The sequence below is a fragment of the Vicugna pacos genome, chromosome 34 (genome assembly GCF_048564905.1).
Source record: "Vicugna pacos chromosome 34, VicPac4, whole genome shotgun sequence".
NCBI classification, from domain to species: Eukaryota; Metazoa; Chordata; class Mammalia; order Artiodactyla; family Camelidae; genus Vicugna; species Vicugna pacos.
In genome coordinates this window covers 3,436,664-3,459,466 of record NC_133020.1, presented here as the reverse complement: position 1 = coordinate 3,459,466, position 22,803 = coordinate 3,436,664, and the positions used below count along the sequence as shown (strand labels likewise).

Here is a 22,803-nt window from a genome sequence, read left to right as displayed (position 1 = left end):
GATTTACTGTTTCATTTTGTTTATGGCTGATTTTACAGCCCAGCTCAACATTGAGATTGATCTCATCTTGTGCACACACCCCAAAACCTTCCCATGTACCTGATTTTCATAAATTCACTTAGAATGAGCTCCTGTAAAAGTTTATATAACACTATTTAAAAACCTAAGGTTAATTCCCCCAAATAAAATTACATTTTCCACTTAAAACTTTGCTAAAAAGTGTTTCCAGATTAGTAAATATCGCCAGACCCATGTTAACTCATTTGGATACAAATGCACAAGCAAAGAAATAAATGGGAAGAGATTCCCTTTTGTCCATGTCGTCATACCTGAATAGGGACTCTCTCGACAGCCAGATTTCATTCTGTTTTACGGTTTTCCAAGAGAAGAGCAACAGCAGCAGCACGGTGGACACACTCAGGGCGGTGGCCCCACACCGGTTCAGCCACGTGCAGAGTTTGCTCAGTCCGTGCACGACGAGGATGCAGTAGCCCATGCTGGAAAACAGGGCGGAGAAGCAGGTGACTCTGGGTGCAGGGCGGCCCCTGAGCGTTCCATCCCATGCAACCAACTTTCAAACAGAGCTTGTCCTGTGACAGAAACAACAAACATAAGCTCCTGTCTGACACAGCGTTTCCGTGTTAGTGCTCACATGGGCTCCACCAGCACATCCGCTAATCCTCCCGCACGTGTGGAGAACAGGTCCACCTTGCAGGCTCAAACTGCCCTGGATTTCCGCCGCTGAGGCACCGTGAAAAGTCCCTCATGTATGTTCCTGGGTCCTGAAGGGACCCTCTGACCCAGGCTCCCTCACGTTCCTGACACTGCATGATCTCATCGGCAGCATGTGTGGACCCTGTTCTGCAGCCGGTCCCATCACGGCTCTGTGGGAGACAGTCCCCGTATACCCAAGCAGGACCCTGTGGGGACTTCCAGGGACAGACCCATCCCCTAGATCCTCTGCTGTAGCTCCTCTCTAAAGCACCCAGATGACAGTATCTCATGTGTATTTCCTGAGTTTTTCAGATGCTAAAAATCACCACCAAAGGGAAGAAATTAACTACTCGATGATCATGAGCAAATGGCCCCCAGACCTTCTGGAGCCTGGGGGTCAACAGTGTTGACCACTCTCTTATCTTCACATCAGCCGATCAGAGGACTGTGCACAGCTGATCAAGTACCCTGTGAGCCCCCTACCCTGCCCCTCACCTGGCCTTTAGATGTGCTTTGCTGAAACCCTTCGGGGAATTCGGGGTTTTCTTGGGCATGAGCCACCCCATCCCCCTGGCTCAGCTCTGCATTAAACCTTTCTCTGCTCCAAACTCATGCTTCAGTTTGTTTGGCCTCATGGTGTGTCGGGCACATGAACTTGCCTTCAGTAACACCCCAGGGGACTATCAGGTCCTGGGAGATTCTGGTCACCAAAGGGCATTGGGCTTTGTCTCTGGAAATGTGCCTCTGCCACAGTCCTTACGCTGAAGGGAAATCCACCGACAGGCCAGTTCCTGAGCCTCACAGCTTGGAGTGCACCACAGACAAGCTGCACTGATACGATTCTCGCACTGACTGGCCCAGTTTTCCCAGCAGACACCAAGAATCCCTCATGTTATCTCAGTGGGTCTTTGGCACGATGAAACCACATCTCTAAAAGCCTTCAGCTTGGTGGATGGAACATGGTCCCTCACATCATCTATGAACCTGCATCTCTGGCTTGGCGGGTGGAACGTGGTCCCTCACGTCATCTATGAACCAGCATCTCTGGCTTGGCGGGTGGAACGTGGTCCCTCACGTCATCTATGAACCTGCATCTCTGGCTTGGCGGGTGGAACGTGGTCCCTCACGTCATCTATGAACCAGCATCTCTGGCTTGGCGGGTGGAACGTGGTCCCTCACGTCATCTATGAACCTGCAGAGATGCTTCCTGCCTGTTGACTGGCCTCAGAAAAACACAAACATTTCATTTGTACTCATTATTCCCATCTGAACTTTAGCCAAAACTCACTTCTTTTCAAAGACAATGATACAAATTATTACAGTATATTTCAACAATGAAGCAAGCTTGCGTTAAGGAATCCTACATGAGTCTGACAGTAATGCCCTAAATGGCCTTGAACTAACATCATTCATTTACTGGTTCAATTATTTATTCATTCTCTCTCTAGTACATGACTGGTAGTACGCTAGGCGCTAAAAATACAATTATGAATAAAACACAGATTACATACCTGCGGCGGTGACAGGCACAAGTGGACAAAACAATCATTCATACCCCGCAAAGCTCACACTGATGGGAAGAACAGCCAACGAGCAAGTGAAACTGAGTAGGTCACATAGAGTATGACATGTCAGGTGGAGAAAAGTCAAGTGGGAAAGAGAAAGAGGGAGTCCAGGGCGGGGAGGGAGTGGTGGGTGGTCAAGGAAGCCTCCCTGAAAAGGTGACATGTGAACACCCCACTGAAACACTGGGGGTGCGCCCTGCAGCCTCCCCCCGCCCACTGCCTCCATCTCCCAGGCCAGCTCCCTCCTCGCCCTGCCTCCATAAAGCAACCCCACTGAGGACAAACACTGACCGAACACATTCTCTACACGAGCTTAGCTCATCCTCTCATCCATGGGAGTCACTGTCAGCAGCTTTTAACTCGGGAAGACACCAAAGAAGAGAAGTGAACTGATTTGCTGAATTAGGTCACACAGCTCGTGTGCAGTTGAGCAAAGATAAAAACCCAGGAATTCTGGCTTCCAGAGCCCACATTCCATATGCTGTCCTGACATCGGGGGTTTTGACTTGACAGGGTGATTCCTGTGTTCTTCACACCGCATCACCCAGCTTCACCTATGTCCTTCCGAACCACACCATTCATGAAATCTCAGTAGTCATTTACTGCCTCCTTATGTAGGAAATAGAGCTGCCATCTGGCAGAGCAGTGGGCAAGGAACACACTGGGATCCCTACAACCCCAGGGCAATGGCCACAGAGTGGCATAAGACAATAACAACTAAAGGAATTAGCTGTCCTATACATTTATACATTTATCAAGTGCTTCCTATGTGTTAGGCACTATGCTATATATGGGCCCGTCCACAATACTTGTAGGGCCTGGAACATGGACAGTACTGGCTTTAAATATATAATCTAATTTAAAATTTAATCCTTAGCACTCCAATGTTCACAGCATCGCTATTTACAACAGCCAAGACACGGAAACAACCTAAATGTCCATCAACAGAGGACTGGATAAAGAAGTTGTGGTATATTTATACAATGGAGTACTACTCTGCCTTGAAGTAGAATAAAATAATGTCATTTGCAGCAACATGGATGGCCCTGGAGAATGTCATTCTAAGTGAAGTAAGCTAGAAAGAGAAAGAAAAATACCATATAATATCACTCATATGTGGAATCCACCCTCCCCCCCCAAAAAAAGATAAAAATGAACTTATTTATAACAGAAACAAACTCACAGACATAGAAATCAAACTTATGGTTACTGGGGAGACAGAGGGTGGGAAGGGATAAATTGGGAGTTTGAGATTTGCAGGTACTAACTACTATAAATAAAATAGATAAACAAGTTTCTACTGTACAGCACAGGAAACTATATTCAATATCTTGTACTAACCTATAATGAAAAGGAATATGAAAATGAATGTATGCATGTATATGTATGACTGAAGCATTGTGCTGTACACCAGAAACTGACACAACATTGAAACTGACTCTACTTCAATTTAAAAAAATAAGTAAAATACAATCAAATTTAATCTTCAATATCTTCCATTTCATAAATGAAATGGAAACAAAACAAAAGGGGGAGTTAAATAACTTGCCCACAGCTCCAAAAGCGAGGAATAGAGTCAGATCAGACCCATGGTCCTAACGCTATAATCTAATGCAAGAGTCTGCAAACTTTTTCTGTAAGGGGCCAGAGAGTAACGATTTCAGGCCATAAGGCCTCTGTCTTTCTTACTCAACTCTATCTTTGTAGCAGGACAGCAGCCGTCGACACTTATGTAAACGAACGGGCATGGCTATGTTCCAGTAAAATGTATTTATAAAAGCAGGCAGTGGGCCAGATTCCACTCACAGGCCACCGTTCTGGAGCCCTGTTGGAGCCAAAATGAAGGATAAGACTGTTCCTTCCACTCAGCACAGGCATCAGGATCGAGTAACACGATCATTTTTTTCTTTCAAAAATCCTAGTACTGACATATGATTTAAAGAAATGTTATGCCATTTAAAATAATCTCCACTTAGGTTTGCAAATTTCTTAGCAAGCATCACATTCTTACAAACTTGAACACAACATCGCGGAGGTTAAGATGCTCCTCTATCATGACGTTTCATCTTTCCACATCTGCTTTACTGCAGCTCTCAGCCGAGGGTGGGGAGAATCGCTCTCTCTCCATTGCTGGGGCAGGGCAAGTCTTTATAGTCAAAGTGGAAAATCAAGCAAATGTGAAACGACGTACTTTTCTGGCCTCCAGGGAGATGAAGCCAGACTCCGGTTTAGTCTGGTTAATCTGGTTAAGGAAAATCTGGGCTCTGACCAGAGACCTCCACACAGAGCACAAAGGAGTGAGTGCAAACCACATACACTCCACACTATAACTGGGAGAACCAACAGCCAGTCACGCTGCTGAATGGCTGAGCTCAGTACCAAGACACACTTTCAGAATACGCTTGCAAACCACCGATGCTGTCTCAGAGGGAGTAACCCATCCCTCCCACCAAGCAGAGATGATCGCTCATTCACAGGCTGCAGTGTCTCCAATTGTGAATGTGATTTTATTGACAAGCTTCTCAGCACGCAGTCCTTATAATCACTAAAGAAATTTGCACCTCTCCCTTATACTTTTATGATGCACCTCCAAAGTGAACTTAATACTGATGTGAATCAACAATGTTTGTCCTTTCGAATTAGAAATGTTTAAACCTGCTGTTTGAGAACTTTGTGAGCAGTTAATCATCCCATAAATAGTATACCTGTACTTTCAGGAGAACCTTGGCAGAAGCTCTTAAGTGATAAAAGAATAACACTTTCCCTTCTCATTTACTTCAGCCTGGAAAGATGATAGTTTTCTATGGAGAGGCCAAGCATTGTGTGATGTTTGCTAGGGCTTCACTTTTTGTTTCATTATATTCAGAAAAAGAAAAAAAAAACTTTTTGCTACTATGTAGAACTGAAATTCTACCTTTTAACTTAACAAGCTCAAAAAACCCACTGAGAGTATCTATAAATAGAATTAATGATCCAAGACAGATACATGCTTCCTATTTTATTGCTCTAAAAGAATTTCCAAGTTCAGACACTTTAAATGAAACATATTCCTAATTAACTTCATTCTTATCGGCTGAATCCCCACCTAGTAAATTATCTGACCTTAAGATCTTATTCTGGCTCATGGGGATGTTGACCCCAAATGATTCAACAATAAAGCCCTGGAACCCTGAGCCCAAAGCAGCAGCACAGGGATCACCAGGAAGTCTCTGGTGGTGTAACAGAAAAGAACAAATCTGACTCCATATTAGATCTTTTTCTGTGGCTTTAACCCTGCGCCCTGTTTTCTAGGCTGAGTCTTGCTGGCTCTGCGCCTTTTGTAAAAGAATGTTGCTGTTAGCCTGAAATATACAGGAGAGCCTGTTCTCAAGGCTCTGACCTTTAAGGATATTAACACTTTTGCACTTATATAAAGATCACAAGTTGCAGAATGGAAAATAACATTTGTTGTTTGGAGGTTTTACAGGGGCACCATGATGTGACCCACTTGGACAGCCGCAAGAACAAAGGATTCCTACACCAAAAAGTTTGCACCAACCAACCACACCCCCTCCCCTTTTTAGTATAAAAGGAGCCTGTATTCTGACTTGGGGAAGATGGTCTTCCAGGACTTCAGTACCCCTTCCTCTCAGTTTGCCAGCTTTCCAAATAAAGTAATTATTCCTTGACCCAACACTTCATCTCTAGATTTGCTGGCCTGTCATGTGGCAAGCAAAACGAGTTTGGACTCGGTAACAGTCCCAATTCTCATGAAAACAAGACACTTGAGAGTGTGGAGGATATTTTAAGATGACTAACATTTGTATAAGAAGCCACCAGTTTGAGACATATTTCCCAGCACCGAATCCAAGAGCAACGGCAAGAAACAGATTCACTAGTAATGACAAGGGGTCTTAATGGAAGAGAGGCTGAGCTGGCAACAATTATTAAGTCCACTCACCCTCCATGCAAAGCCACAGCCAACTGTGCAGGACACTGGGTGTGTGACACCTACACTTCAGTTTCCCCTCCACTCCCAGAGGCACATTTCATAACCTCTTTCAGTGTTTTCAGTATGTGAGCCTGCTAAGCTAGGGTTGTTCCCTTTTTTTAAAAAAAATTGCGATATAAGTGATTTACAACATTATATTAGATTCAGGTGTCCAACGTCATGATTTGATATTTCCATACATTGCCAGATGATCACCATAATACGTCTAGTTAACATCCATCCCCACACATAGTTACAATTTTTTATTTCTTGTGATGAGAACTTTAAAGATCTACTCTCTTAGCAACTTTCAAATATACAATATAGTCTTATTAGGTATAGTCCTCAGGACTTATTAATCTTACAACTGGAAGTTTATGCCATTGACTCCTTTCACCCCTTTTGACCACCCCTCAGCCCCTGCCTCTGGCAACCACTCATCTGTTCTCAGTATATATAAGCTCAGATGTTTTTTGTTTGCTTGCTTGCTTTGTTTTAGAGTTGTTCACTTCTGAGCACATGAGGTTAGAAAAGAAACAAAGAGGTTTGCAGAACCAAAGGATGAGGAAGAAAATGGCGGGGAAAGGAGAGGTCTAGACTACAGTGCTCTGATCTCTTTTGACTCATTTCTACAGGGTAAACTGAAACAATGACTTGGAATTACGAGCATAGTTTACGATACTGTGCAAATATATTATTCTATTTGGTCTCATCTGTATCCAAATTCCACTCTCCAAATTTTACTTTCAAATCCTGGTTTCCAAGACATTCGCTGTTCACTGGTTAGATATAAACAATCCTCTTTTATAACTAACAAGTTTCTGTAATATTAAGGCCATGATTCTGGTCTAGGAAGTAACTGTTCAAATTTATCCTCGCTTTGTCTCATGGGCCAAGCACAATTAAATGAGCACAACTGGCCAATTCATCCTCAGCCCACAAGCACAGTGACCTCCTCTCAAGCTCACGCTCATTCTCCCCACTGCTCTGTTCTGTTATATTTGTCATCCACAATCTCTGGTGTTACAGCACATTCAGTGAGTCCCTCGACAAAGTCCTCCTGCCTCCTTCCTGGTCACGACACTCACACAGCACTCATCCCCATGATGTCTTGGTGACCGATCACCCATCTGATGTGGCTCGAGCTCTCCCTACCTGAACACCGCCCTGGAGAGTAGCTCTCAGTCCCCATCTAGCTCCTAGATCTCCCAAGCTTTTCTGAGTTCAGGTCTCAAGGGGCTGGATGAAACAGTTCATTCCTGCTCAGCAAAAACAGAGAGACAAACTCATGGAAGTCAAATCTCCCCATCCTCACCCCGTGGTATTTTGAAGAACAGCTTTATTTGACTTTTGAACCCCAGTGTAGGGGGACAGAGGAACTCAACACGCGGAACTCAGTACCAGCCACCCCAGTGAGCAATCTTACCTGTGCTTTGCTATCAGACTTTGGTCTTATGTTTAGATACTAGGCTTCAGCACAATTCCCAAGTCTCTCCTTAACAACTTGACAACGGATATGCGAACTTCTGACCTGTTCTCATGGGCTACACCACTGCCCCCTGAATAGGGGACCTGCCGTTGCTCTTGCTGCCCCACCCCGGGGTTATGTAATAGGAAAGAACAAATCTGTCCTTTGGCCCTAACCCTGGGCTGTTTCCTGGGCTTAGTCCTGCTGGCTCTGCACCGTTCCTAAAAGAATGTTGCCCACAGCCTGAAATACACAGGAGAGCCTATTCTCAAGGCGCTGCCCTTTAAGGGTGTAACACTTTCCCATCCATATAAAGATACAAAGTTGCAGAATAGAAAATAACATTTGTCTTGTTGGAGGTTTGCAGGGACACCCTGACCTGACCCTCATGGAAAGCTGCCAGAACAAAGGATTCCAACATCAAGAAGTTTGCAACGGCAACGGCTAACCACACCCCCTCCCCTTTTTAGTATAAAAGGAGCCTGAGTTCTGACTTGGGGAAGATGGTTCTTCAGGACGTTAGTCTGCTATGTTTTTGGTCTGCCGGCTTCCTGAATAAAGTCATTAGTTCTTGCCCCAACACCTCATCTCCCGATTTATTGGCCTGTTGTGCGGCAAACAGAAAGATTTTGGACTTGGTAACAGTTAGGGTCCTATTGCCTCCTGATACATGCTCCTTGCTGCTTGCCCACATGAACTTCTAAGCAACACGTGTTCTTGCTGCTTATGAGGACACCCCATCAGCTCACAGAGGAGGCCCTGCATCACTGCTGCTGGGACCTTTCCCTGGTGCCCACTGCCAGGCCCTTTGGAAAGCCTGTCCATACGGCTGATGGACCTCCTCCTCTTCCTGCCTCCCCCCAGGGGACACGTCTCCCTTTCCCTACTTGGTCAGTCATCCATCACGCTGAACCTGAGCAGACACAGTGGTCCCATTCTAATGCAGGACAACTCTGTGTTTCAAATCTTAAGGGGGAAAAAAAATCATGCTTTCCACCAGGTTATTCTAAGTCACAACAGTTGAACTTTAGAGCGGAAAGGGACCTGAGAGATCTTGCAGTACAATGGGAACTGGAGTTTTAGATTTCCCAACCTAGTAAAACTTCCAAAAAAGGGGAGTTGGGTGGGGGAGGGGGAACGAATAGAAGGTTGTACCCCCTCCTACTCATATCATCTCCTACAAGAAAGGGTCTTTTAATACCCATTATCTGTAACAATTTCATAATTTTTTTAAATGCATAGATTTTACTTTACAAAAACCTATACGTTGTCTCTTTCTCCCCTACCCACCAAAATGGCCACAGACCAGGGACATCTCTGGCATGAAGATCCAAGCAACATTTGGGAACTACTGGGGAGGACTGACACAGGTTTTACTGACAGGAAAGCGGTTCCCCCAGGACGGCCAGGCAGTGCAGGACAGAGCGGGCTGTGGCTGATTCCCTGGTCTGTCTTCCTTCTACTGGATTTGCTAAAAAAAAGTTACTTTAGCAAATAAGTAACTTTTTGTTGATATCAAATTATTTGTCTGTTGATTTTAGTATTTGGCAAAACTTTGACTCACCCTCCAAGAATCATCACCATCTTCCAGTAACTGTGAAGAAGTATATGCATAGATGGCTCCTCAGAAGGGGTCCCCAGTGTCAGATAACAGTGTGACTTCGGAGGTGACATTTCTCATTTTGCATCTTGAGAAGTAAATACTGCAGTCTTGTTTCAATAGCAACCCATGTAAGATTAAAAATTCCATTTAGAATTAATAGGTATGATTGTTACCGAAGGCAAGTTCGTGTGCCTGACGCACCATGAGGCCAAACAAAGGGAAACATCGGCCCAAGAGGACGGAGTGGCTCCTGCCCAGGAAAACCCCGAACTCCCCAGTGGGTTTCAGCAAAGCACATCTAAAGGCCAGGTGAGGGTGAGGTCACAGCGTACGTGATCAGCTGTGCACAATTCTCTGATTGGTTGCTGTGGAGGGAACAGGGTGGTCAACACCATCAACCCCGAGGCACCAGAAGGTCTGGGGGCCACGTGCTCAAGATCATCAAGTAGCTAATTTCTTCCCTTTGTGATTTTTAGCATCTGAAAACCTCAGGAAATAGACATAAGATACTATTATCTGGGGACTTCAGAGGATATGGGGGAGGGTCTGACCCTGGAAGCCTCTACAAGGTCCTGCTCGATTACATGATTTGAAGATATTTCTCAAAATTGAAAATGGATGAGTCATCTTTTTTTTTTTTCATTTTTTCCCCATATCTGATGTGTCCAGAAGCTTAGGAACTATCGGACACAAAGGGCATCTCTTTCTAAGAGGAGGGCAATTTAAAAACTTTCTTTCTCCCCTCAAAGCCGTGCTATCTAACTTCTCCTTCTGCGGTCTCAGTTATTCTGCATCAGTTCTGCCCGCAGTATTGTTTCTGCTCTCACTTCCTCCTGTCTGTTCCTCTCCCCTCTCCACTCATTCGTGTTTTCTTCAAGTAGCTTAGGGATTTGCCCTTTCGCACTGCTGTGAAAGAACCACCCTTAATCTGGCATGGGAATGGACGTCTGATTACGCACCATGACTTTACCTGAGAGCTCTCAACAGCTATTTTTGCTTCATCAATTCTGAGAAATGTTAGACCTCTGGAACATTCTAACGTGGTTTTTATAAAATCCAAACAAAAAGTAGCCATAAAATTCTATGCCTCTCGTGAGATATAAGAATAAGAGATCAAACCTTCCGTAAGAGAATGATTTCAGCCCCAAATTCTCCTGCCTGTTCAAAAGGGACATTGGCATTTATTACCAGAAGGAAAGATTATTCCAATTCCTTTTGGTGGGAAAGCTCTGGCCTCATAGCCATGCGGTGCTCAATAGACAGACCATTTCTGTCCCTTTTATCCACAGATTTCAAAGTGCAAGTGAGAGCAAGGTGAAATTTTGGGTCTTTTCTAGGTTAGGATGGAGAAAGAAAAGCAGCTACAGGATTTAGGTGGCTTGTTCATTGTTAGGCAGGAAGGCGGAGGATGAAAGAGCACTGTTGGTCTGACTCATTTGGGGCTTTTCTTGCAAAATGGCCAAACCAGCCCCCCGGGGACCTTTGGGACTTGCCCAGGCGTCAGGGAGTGCAGACGTGACTTCGGTCCTACTCATGGATGGGACCCTAAGGCTGGGACTTGGCTCCTTAACTTGAAATATTTAATGAGTAGGAAGTTCATCTTCCTCAGAAGGATTACCAATTGAGCTTTTCACCTCATTTTTCTATTGTTTGCTAAAGTTTGACATGATACAGAATTTCTGCATAAAGACGGTGATCTGTATTTTCAGGAAGGCCACGGGGCATGCTGTGTACATTTTTTCTCAAAGCACCTGGGTACAAATGCTGTGGAAAGGGGCTCTTTCTTGTCAAGGTCAATAATGGAAGGAGAGCCGTGCAGAGAAGATACCTGTGTGTGTGAAAGGCTTGGATACATTCTTCAGCATCATCGAGGGCAGCGTGTAGGCTGATCAAATGCACCACACATCACCTGGTGCTCGGATGCCTGCAGCGTCCACAATGCTCTGTGCAGCCCTGAGGAAGACTTCAGTCACTCCTCGCCCAACTGTCTGCCATTCTCTACTGAGACCAGGCGGCCGGTCTCGTGGGAACAGCCTTTTCCGAGAAAGTCCCCATTTTCATGAAAACTGTCAACATTTATAAACTGGCTCTGATGAAGTCATTAGAAGCTCTCTAAAGCCAAGTACACAAGTTTCCCCATATAGGCTTTAATTTCTGACTCAGCTGCATAATTTTAGGTGACAAGGACTCACTGCCGTATCGCAGCTGGTGGTGCAAGTTACAGCGATGGCCTTGAAGGAAGATGGGGGTTTGTGAGACATGCAGCATCTCTCTCAAAAACTCCTGGGCTTCCTCCACCCCATCCCACCCCCCACTCCCCAGATCTGACTTAAACTCTCCGGTCTAGTGATGTGCCCTCTTCATCAGCCTCCAGGACCCTCTCTAAGGGACAGGAGAGGCCTCAACGTCCGTCGCATGGCCTTGGCATCTGCCGGGACCACAGCTCCGGGCGGGGAGAGAGGCCTAGCTGGGCACAGAGATGATACGGATCTGAATCCAGGAGACACTGGGCAGTAAAGAGAAACCCTCGGACGATGACCTGGCATCAGCACGTCAACGCGTAGATGCAGGAACTTGGGGACAGAAAAGGACAGTTATCTTTTTTAATGAAGACTCATTTCCTGAAATCGATTCTGGATGACTCTGCACCAAGTTTGCCAAAGACAGCAAAATTCAATTAGGTTCCAAGAGGCAGGCACGTGCTCTTGGCAATACTGATAATTTCTTCATATTTCAAACTTTTACTTTAATCCGAATCAGCTAATTCCTAGTTTAAAAGGACAGGGGCACGACTCTGTCCGTCTCAGAAGAAAGAAGTGGAGTCAGAGAAGGTCCATTTAAGACACGGCAGCGCAGGAAGAGCCAGAGCCGGCATGATTCTGTGGGTGTTTGGAAGACACACCTCCCAGGGTGACAGAAACCCCTTACTGTCAGTAAGACAGCTCACAAATGGCTGATAACATTATGGGCTTCTGTAATGTTTACCTGAGGGTCTCTTCCAGGAGAATTAAATTTTAACCTCTAGTTTAAAACTCCAGCCCTTTACTTCCTCAAAAATTTTCTCGAATTTGTATTAGAAAAGTTCGCTGCTTGTGTACCTATTAGGCAGTTAGGCAAGTGGGGGCACCGGGCAGACAGGTGGAGGGGAGGGAGGGGGGTCCGGAAGATGGCGTTATGCCCGCCTCCAGCATAAAGGGGCTTGACTTTCTCTAAATGAGCGCCGGGAGAAAACCGGTTACAACCTGACAGCCACAACCGCGAGGCAGTGACAAGGACCTAACCAGACGTGACCCAGTGCTCACTGTAATGCGGTTAGCACTGTGGTTGAGGTTGCCCCCACCCTTCGCCACGGGTTTGCACTATGCACTCTGTGTGCACTATGGGGAAGGACACGCACAAAAGGGGACAACCGTGACTGCGCATTCCAGGGGCGAGAGCAGTCGATCAATCAGGAAATCACCTCTAAGCGAGGGTGTGTGAGAAAGGGGACAAGCGAAGACCGCTGCTTTTCCTCCCGGATCCGCCCACGTCCCGTTCCTGGAGGTGTACTTTTTCCTTTGCTAATAAAACCTTTAAAATCTTTCCCTACACAACGCTCCTGTCTCCCATCTGAATTCTTATCTTTCGGGTAAGACAAGAACTGGGGCCTTTTCCCTTCCCCTTTTGAGGTAACACTCCCAGAACCCCAAGTCCGAAGGATTCAGACCTCAGGACTCTTGGAAATACTAAACATTGACTTCCAAATGGAGTTGAGCTGAAGGGACCTTACCAGGTTCACCTTTTCTCCTTTTCCAGTTGAGAAGAACACTGAGATGTTACCCTCAGAGAAGCAGTGTCACCCGGAAGGTGGGAGACTCGCCAGCAGACGAGGATGGATATTCTACAGTTTTGCAACTTACTGGCTGTGTCACTTGGGCAAGTTACTTCTCAGAGCCCAGGTTTTAGTTTTGTAAAATAGGGACAATGGGATCAGCTACCTTAGGAAGCTGATAGCAACAGTAATAATCCTTGATATTTACTGAAAAGGTACAATTCAAAACACTTCATAGGCTTTTTTATATAATCATCTTATCTAATGCTCACAAAATCTCACTGAATTGGGTGCGATAATCTTCATTTTACACAGGTGAGGAAACTGAGGCTCCGGGACATCACGCTCACACCCCAGGCTGACTGCAGGAACGCGCTGGGACCCAGCACGTGCAGCCCAAATTCACTGATAAAATAAATATAACATGCTTACTGCAGTCACCACATACAACAAAGGTTCACTGAAAGTGTCGATACAATTCATGTTTACTGAGTACGATGCTATTTTAGAGACTACCTGGACCTGTTAGATGTTTACAGTGAAAGATGCTGTTCTATTTTTATTCAGCAGTTAAAAAACGCTTTGAAGGAAGACACTGAGATTCACCTATTTTTGTAGCCGCAGATTCTAATGGAGCCTGACGGGGACAGGGGCTCTGGGAGTATCTGTTACGTGAAGAATGAATGCAAACTCCACTTGGAATCATCAGTACCACCGACAAAACCTGACCAAACCCTCCTCAGCTGCTCTAAGCTAACACATCTAGAGCAGACACCGAAGTCCTCCTCTGCCCCTCATATTCCTTCGTCCTGGCAAGGCCTCGTAAGCCGTTATCTCTAGGCAATGCGGAATGCAAAGAATTTGAGTTGCATTTCTGTCCTTATCAAATAGTACTTAGAAATACTCTGCTTCCTAAATTGTACCGTGGACACGTAAAATTAAGGGCCACCCTCCTCTTAAACCAAGTCAAAACAAGATGCTGTGAAGACTTAAGCTGTTAGGTACTTAGTTTGAGGGCAACAAAGGTTATGAAATTCATTTCTTTTTTTAAAAAAAATTGGGGGGCAATTATGTTTACTTATTTATTTTTAATGCAGGTACTGGGGTTGAACCCAGGACCTCGTACATGCTAAGCACGCACTCAACCACTAAGCTACACCCTCCCTGATCAAAATTCATTTCTAAATATATGTAGTTTTAAATTTCTAACTCAACATCAGTAAATGAAATTAAATTTTATTAATTAATACTCCAATTAATTTTATTTAAATTAAATTTCAAACTAAATTTCTAACTCAATATGAATACATAAAAAATAATTCTTTCCTTACAATATTTTGGTTTATTGTGTTGATTTTATTGCCTTTTAGGAAAGTTCATTCTTACACATAATTCATAAAAGTATTTAATTTTAGGGAGTTTAGTAAAATCCCTGTTTTAAAAATGAGACAACACATGTGCCCCCACCCAAATTTCGTCCCTGCTCAAGGTCACACAATGGATAAATGGCAGAACAATTTCAGGGACATTTCCAGGCATCTGAAAAGAAACATGGCCTTGGAATGCTGACATTTGAGTAAGACAAGAGAGCAGACGAGCTTCAGCGCAGTTCAAATATTCAGAGCTAAGTGGCATTATGTAACCACACATGTCTGAATGCCCTTCATAATTTTTAACCTTTTTTCTTTCCTCTCAAGGACAAGTTTCCTTGAGATTGTTCCTGTTGTTAAATTAAAGAACCAAGAAAGACAGAAAGACAGAGAAAGAGATGGAAGTTAATTAAAATCATGCTACTTATCATAGTTAATACTTTCATGCAAATCAACAAACATTTCTAGAAAGATACTATAATTCTGTTTAATAAACAGACACTTGGACAAAGAAGTCAGAGTCAATGATTGCCACTAAAATCCTGGATCTACTCAAGTCAGCATTTCACACGGAGCTCACCCGGAGGTGAGTGCTGTGAACTGGAGTCAACACTGACAGACCTGATCTCATCCAGCCTCCTCCGGGGCTGCTTTTAAAGCTGAGGTAATAGACACCTTGACTCCACAAGGATCTGTCAGCCACACAGAGGGTGGTCTCTCTGGAGCCATCAGCGTTGGTGACAGAGCGCAGGTCTCAGAAAAAGGAAAGCAGGAGCAGTAATTACCTAGGCATGTACAGGACTCTCTCGGCCACCACGAAACCCACCCTGAAGAAGAGGTTGCTGGCCGGGATGAACGGGAAAACCAGGAACAGCAAGCCGGCCAGGACTTCCCTGTGCTCCAGCCTCTGAAACACACAACAGCGGACGACAAATTAATCTGGCTTTCATTCCCACTTCAGGCAGTATTTCATTGTCTCTTTCATTTCCAAGTTCTCACTGAAGGAAAGACTAAATCAGACCAAGGCAAACCCTTTGATCAGTGTGCTGAACTCACTGCAGAAGACCCTCAGGCTCAAACCTCTCTGGCTCCTCAAAATATTCACACGTACCCCTGACACACATTTGCCACCCAGAAACGCCTGCTATTTGCGTAACATGATGGTGACCATTGCTCCTAGTTCGGGGCCGGCCCTGCAGCAACCCTGCTTCTTGGTCGGGCTCCTTTCAGAACCCCTGTCCCCCCAGGCAACCCACTCCAGGGAGCAGAGCAGCTGGGTAGGATCAAGCTCGCTAAGGCATCACGGAGAATTACTGTCCCCTCAGAAACAGAACAACACATTAAAAACAAAACAAACAAACAGAAAACAAAGGAAAAACAAAAACAAAGCCCACCAGGAGAGGCAAAGATTAGCATGAAGGAAATTAAATGCAAATGGTCAAATCTGGGGCACCAGTGAGGGAGATCATTTGAGCTGAGGAGTTTTTAGCATCTTTCAAATTAAGCCGCTAGGCAAGTATTTATTTCATGAAATTTTTTACAATCAAAATACATTACAATAATTCATTACATTGACAAAACACCTTTCTCTTATATTGTATATTAATTTGTAAAGATTTTTGTCACATAATTAACACAAAAATTTCTATTAATTACTAATAATATGCTGTAATGAGAACTGTAAAAAGTGCTCTGCATTTCCAAACAGACACACTGACTATTTAAAACAAACCTGAATGTACTGGCTTTTTCCTTTTTAAAAGAAGTTTAAGAAGAAAACCAAATAGAACTTTCCATACCACAGTTTCGTAGAAACATTTAAAACAGCCTATTACTTTTAATAATTGTAAAAGACTAAACAAAAGAATTTTAAAGACATAAATAAGAATCCCAAATACAAACTACTAATACTTTAAGCACACAAAGCAAAAGATTTTAAACATCTTTTCAGAAATCTGTCACCTGGATTTTATTAAAATCCCCGTTTTGTTGACTGAACATACTGAGAGCGAGTTCACATGAACAAATGTGACTTCGGCTATTGCCCTTACACAGTGAACGGTTCTGTAAGTAATTATCTCATTTCTTTACCTAAAGTAACCACACTCTTTTAAAATGAAAAGATGAAAGAAAAAGGATAAAGAAGCTTTTATAACAAGCCTTCAACTCAAACAGATGCAATAATGTTGTGTTTTCTATGACCCACTAAAATCGACAGGGAAAAAGCAGGTGAACAGGTAAAAAGATACCTGGAAGCCATCTTGGTAATTTGGATTATACTTTGAGTTTACAAAGCACCTTTCAGTTCAAGAACCTAAAGTTTATATAATTTTAAAAAGAATAAACTCCTTCAAAAGAATCCCATGACATCAGGAGCAAGTACTTCTTGCTACAATTAAATGAACGTCGTGTGGCGTGTCCCTCATGAACTCTGAGCGTGCTGAGTTTGGGCTGACGTTCTTTTATGGGTCCACTTTAATTTTGCAGAGACAGCTGAACGCTTCTTTCAACTCTTTTCAAAAACGGAAACACTTCTTATGAAAGTATTCCTGTACCTTCCCATAGAAATTTCTAAAGAGAATTTAACACTATTAATCCTACAAAATTCAGACCGTTCCCCACGTTCCTGGATCGTGTTTTGTCCAATGAGCTGCCTCCCCGCCGCTCATCGCGGTTGTTCGAGAACAGCCCTCACTGCGGATCCGAAAGAGGCATCGCCTTCTCACCCCCGATTTCACTTTTTTTCCTGACCAAAGGACCCTTCCTCACTCCCATGTCATGTATCTATGTCCTTTACCCAGCAGAACCCTGAGCGCTCCGGGAGCCAGGGGTCGGGAGAAGGCGGGGATCCAGGGACCACAGATGCCCACCCCGCGAGCCTCCCTCCCTGTTCCCGGGGCCTCTGCGCTGGGCGGGGTCCCCCAGGCGCTCGCTGCTGCTGCAGATGGTGCCACGGCTCCAAGCACAGTCTTTACTTCCTTCGTGGCCCTCATCCCGGTTCTGATATTCTCATTACATACTCATCTGTGTGCTCCCCATCTTTACTGTCTCCCCAGGCTCTAAGCTCCATGAGGACAGGAGCTGGTCAGTTGTGTTCACCGGCTCGTGGCTGGTGCTCAGCTCAGTGCCTGGCACTTCGTGCGTGCTCAGAAATATTTGCTGAATAAATCGGTAAGTGAATAAATGTACCAGGCAAGAGAGAAAACTGGGTGTGAAAAGAGAAGACGGTAAGAGGGCTTCCTGGTGGAGGTGACAATCTGAGTTTGAAAATTGAATGAATGCTCACAAGGTAAATATGGCGGAGCTGGGGGAGGTGGGAGGTGGTTACCGCTAGGTGCACTCCAGGGAGAAGACACAGAACGTACAAAGCAGGAAATGACCCTGTCCGTGTTGGCAGGTGACAAATCACAAGGGTCTTCCATGCCCCACGTGGAGCTGACCTTTACCTAGAGGTAACAGGGAGCTAGTAAACGGTGCCACATGCATAAAAAGAAAAGCAAGTCAGTGTCCAGAAGTTGATGTCCAGGTTCAAGGTGTGGCCCTGCCACCAACACATCTAGTCACTTACAGCAGACGTGTAGTTAGCGCTTCCGTGCCTCAGCCATAAAACGAGGTAAGTGGGGCTCAGTGAGGCTGGTTCATCACAAAGATTTCTTGATCAGCGCAAGTCCACAGTATTGGAGTTGTGAGTTGCGAGCTTAGGGGCCACCACTCCGCATTGCTGCCAGGGGCTGACTTTTAGGGTGTTTTTCTTTGTTTTCGAAAACATTCAACTGAAGACAGTGGCACAGCACCCAAATTCAGTGAAGTTTCATTACTTATCTTGAGAAAAATAATATTCATGAAAAAAATCTTTATTCTCAAATTAATTTGATGATAATCTTCCCTCTTTCCCATCCAGTCAAGAGAAAGAGAAAATATTCAAGAATGTATTTCTTTGGACTCCAAGTCGATCAGCCAAGCCAAAAGTTGTAAAGTCAGCGGAAAATAATGTCATGGACGTGGCTGAATTTCCTAGCTTGAGAAAGACTTGGAGGAAATCCAATTTTGTGTTCTGTGGATCCCAGGTGTGACAAAGTTGGCTAAATAATTTACAGCTTATTTCAACCTCATAGATTCAGATGAAATATAAACAAAATATATGAATGGGTGGGGGGCAAAGAAAATGTGTGGCATTTTCCAGAGTACACAAAGTACATTCATTTCTAGGAGAAGCAGCAAATGGACATTTATTTATTCCAAATATACTAGGGGGTGAAAAGACATGAGAATTAAAACAGCTAATAACACAGCCACTAGAATACATGTTATTTGTCTGATTAACTGTACAACTTCAGACAGATTAATTTACTGTTCTGAGTTTTAATCTGATGATCAATTAAACAACAGAAGGGTGACTGGACCCTGTTGTATCCGTATGAAGAACTTGGGATAGATTCGCTCTGATAGGTGTTAGGTTTGATTTTTCGTTTCTGGCTTGGGAGGATACAGAAAAACATTCCCCTGAGCTGCAAAGCAGTAAAAATCTCTTAACACACTTCTTAGGGTGCCCAGGAATCACTCAGCCGCCATCAGCACAGCTGCACATCTGAGCAAGCCGCTAATGGAAAAGCAGCGAGTCTCTCAGAAACATAAATTACCTCAGAGGAACTCTGCTCCAGAATCTGAGTCTAGCCTGGTAACTTCTGGTTTATCCCATGCCCTTCTTTTTCTCTCCCCTTTTTCTTTTTTTTTTTCGCAATTTCTCTGAATTTATTTATTTTTAAAATCGAAGTATGGTTGATTTAGGACATAGTTAGGTTAATTTCTAGTTATCCCACACCCTTCTTCCTTCCAGTTTCCTTCTCAAAGAACAAGTCACAGAGCAGGATGCGCACACAAGCACACAGATCCACAGGCACACACATAGGGACACGCACACACACAGGCACGCACACCTGGCCAGCAGTGTGTGGGTGAGCGTTTATGAGGACAGGATGCCTCTCTGTCCCGTTCAGCGCTGACAGCATCCACCGGAGGCTGCTCCCTTCCTGAGCGGCGGCGAACTGGCCTCATTATAGTGACTATCATCATCACTACTATGATCATATTTCCTCTCGCCTCTAGCAGGTTTCAGATCAATGATACGGCGCGCTTAGCGTGTTCGCACCGTTCTACTACGCGTAGCGCAGTTACATTTCAGTCCTAAGGGTTTGGCAGCCCTAGGCTCGAGCTGTCTGCATCTAATGCATCGATTTTCAGGGGAGCTGATGACAGTCAAGCTCTCTCTCCAGCCCGGGACGTCTGGCACCAAGCTGACACCTGGCACCACTGACTCCTTCCCAGGCCCTCTTCGCTCACCTGTCTGTGGGTCTGCTTCCTCCACTGGACTACGCCTGCCTTGATGGGGGGTCTCCACCTCATTTAAATTACCTAGTGACCTGGCACGTACATAACTGGCACTCAACAAACGTGCGTTGTGACAGGAAAGACTAGCGACGGAAGCTGCACGTCCATCACGGGTTCTCAAATGCTCCTCAAGCCATTTTAGAGTCTCTCCACTAAGGAAACCTTGTACTTCTTGTAACCCTCTGAAACACAGTATTTGCAGCATCATCTGGGGTGAAAAGTCCTCAGTCCTCAAGCATCCAAAGTATCTTATACGGATCTGACGGACACCACTGTGTACTTTTAATCAGGACACATGCACACCTTCTAAGCCTCTAATTCCTTTCACTGCTACTTACTGCTCCTTGGTTTTGCAAGGTCATGTGACTCTTGTGCTCAGGAAAAGTGACATCTTTCACGTTACTGAAATTCAATTTTACTTTTTTGAATACTGCAGTGTACAGAAATAGTCAATAACTTACTGCCATTATTATTATGGAAGTTCTTCTTAATTGAGGAAGACACGTTATTTAATCAATTGAGAGCCCCATTATCTGATGACACAGGACTACCTCATCTCTTCCTTTTTTTTTTTAAGGGGAGATACTGGGGATTGAACCCAGGACCTCATGCATGCTAAGCACGTGCTCTACCACTGATCACCCTCCCCCTGCCTCGTTTCTTGTTCTGAATCCCAGTTATTGAGCTGGGAGTGCTGGGCAGTGAGCTCGGCTTACTTTTCCACCAAGTGACTCCCAAATCGCCACCCTATGGCAGACAATCCAAATTATAAGTTTATGGTTGTAAAGGTTATACTCCATTTACAGTTATTATAAAACATTGGCTGTATTCCCCGTGTTGTACAGCACATCCTTGTAGCTTATCTTATATATAATAGTTTGCACTTCTTATGCCCCTCCCCTTATATTGCTCCTCCTCCTTCCCTCTCCCCACTGGTAACCACAGTTTGTTGTAGTTTTCTGGTAATCGTTATTTTATTTTATTTTTTTAGATTTCACATATAAGTGATATCATACAGTATTTGTCTTTCTCTGACAACCACTTACTCTTGTAACAGCTGTTATATTAATATTTCTATCAGGTATTCACTCAGGAGGGTGCATTTGAAACATCAAAAGAGTGGTATTACTCTAAGAGATATGTGTTCATACGTGTTGAGACCAAAGCTGGCTGGGTGGACTCGGGAGAAAGGAGGAGCTGGGTGGGGGGCTGGTCACAGAACGCCCATCAAATACCTATGGCTTCAGGGGAGGCACTGTCCAGAGAAGGGACAATGGTGCACTAGACCAGGATGCCAGCGAGAACCAAGGAGAGAAAACTGTCAGCAGAAGCTCACAGTCTTGTGCTTGGAGCCTGTCCAGGGCAGAGAGGGCAAAAGTCCATGGCTTAGAGGCCCAAGTCTTCCATCACAGGCACCGCATCCGGCCCTGGCGAGCCAAAGATGACACAAGGAAGGCCACAGAATCCTTGGTCAAGAACTATAACTTAATAAAGTGACCTTAGGTGGGAAGGAGGCAGGAACAATTCACCATCTTCTTTCCCTCTGTAAGAATTTAATTAAGAACCAGGGTGGATTCAAGCATGCAGGTGAAGTCATGCCTGAATTTAGCTTTGATGAAGAGAAAGCAGGGGCAGAGGATAAACGAGATGCCTTCTCATAAACAGTTCTGTTCCTATGGAAATATACATGCCTGGCAGAAGCACTTTTCTCCCTATGACTGCTCCTCAAATATTTCTAAGACATCCTTCTGCCAAAAGCTTCCGAAGCAGGATGCTATAGACTTATTTTTTCTTAAGAAAGAGACAAGAGTTTTACTTTTTCACACAGTGAGTCAGACTCACTAAGAAGTGTGATTCATTTATCCACTTGAGACTGTCACACAGAAGACAGTCCCTTCCCTCTGGGATCTAAAATGAAAAAGCAGGAACCACAAAAATCGCCCACAGTTTCACACAGTAACGATCCAAATATTTTAGAGCAGCATTTCTTACAGACAATAATCCATCATACTTTATCAGACAAATTACAGAGAACTGTTTGGCTTAGTTGAAATTTGCAAGATATAAACGTGGTAAGAAATTTGGTAAGCTTCTCTCTTAAGACCTTAAAAAAAAAAGTGAGATGTACTCGTACAACGGAGCTTCTGAAGTAACTGCTGTTAAAGTGGATTTGATTCCGGTTACTCATCAATGTTCTCATCCAGAATCAAAGTATCTCCTATAATCAAGATAGGTTACATCTCATTGCATAAGCCCCACTTCCCTGCTTCTGAAACACATGGTGATAAAAGCCTGACGGAACATTTTGTTTTATCCGAAGTTGTTAAAAGCTCTTTTTATAGGCAGCTGACATGATTAAAGAATGCTTTCCTCTCACTGTTAACTATGCATCTGAACACCTCTCCTACCACAGCCTAAAAAGGCAAATTTAATGGACTAATGGATGGCAACAAATTTTTAAAATATGATAGCAATGGAATAGTTTTAAAATAGTATCAGAATCTTGGAATTTTTCAAGTTCAAACATTCCACACCGACTACCATCATTTCATCAGGGCTGCTTTTACCAAAGAGCAACAACATAAATCTCTAAAGTGTGTATGAGAGAGAGGCAGCGTAATATGATCTATATGAGGCTTGACATGAAGATAAAAGTAAGAATTTGACCACTAATTAGGAGTCATTTTTTTTTTCTCCTGGGAAATTCTTCCAAGGTAAAAGAAAAAAATCCTTTAGGCAGAAAAACAAAGGGTAAAATTGTTTCTCCAACAGGCCTTGGCACTGAGTTATTCCCCTAATGAAGACATTGTCCGAACAGGCACCTCAATCTACAATGGGCAGACAACTAGAATTCCCTGGCCAAAGTCACCCACGACCAAAGGGACTGCGGTGCCTTGGAATGGAGAGAATTTTC

General features: G+C 44.2%; 1 protein-coding gene across 3 annotated transcripts in view; it reads right to left on the bottom strand.

Moving 5' to 3' along the window:
* The window catches only part of TMTC1 (transmembrane O-mannosyltransferase targeting cadherins 1), a 233,656-nt gene that overhangs the window by 73,967 nt on the left and 136,886 nt on the right, over nt 1-22,803 (bottom strand). For 2 of the 3 annotated variants that reach the window (XM_072954819.1, XM_072954817.1), the window contains exons 9-10: nt 15,287-15,408; nt 330-497 (exon numbers count right to left, since the gene is read on the bottom strand). In XM_072954819.1, the coding sequence (XP_072810920.1) occupies nt 330-497; nt 15,287-15,408 (290 nt within the window). The remainder of the gene's footprint in view (nt 1-329; nt 498-15,286; nt 15,409-22,803) is intronic. The other variant, XM_072954818.1, reaches the window with a different exon arrangement.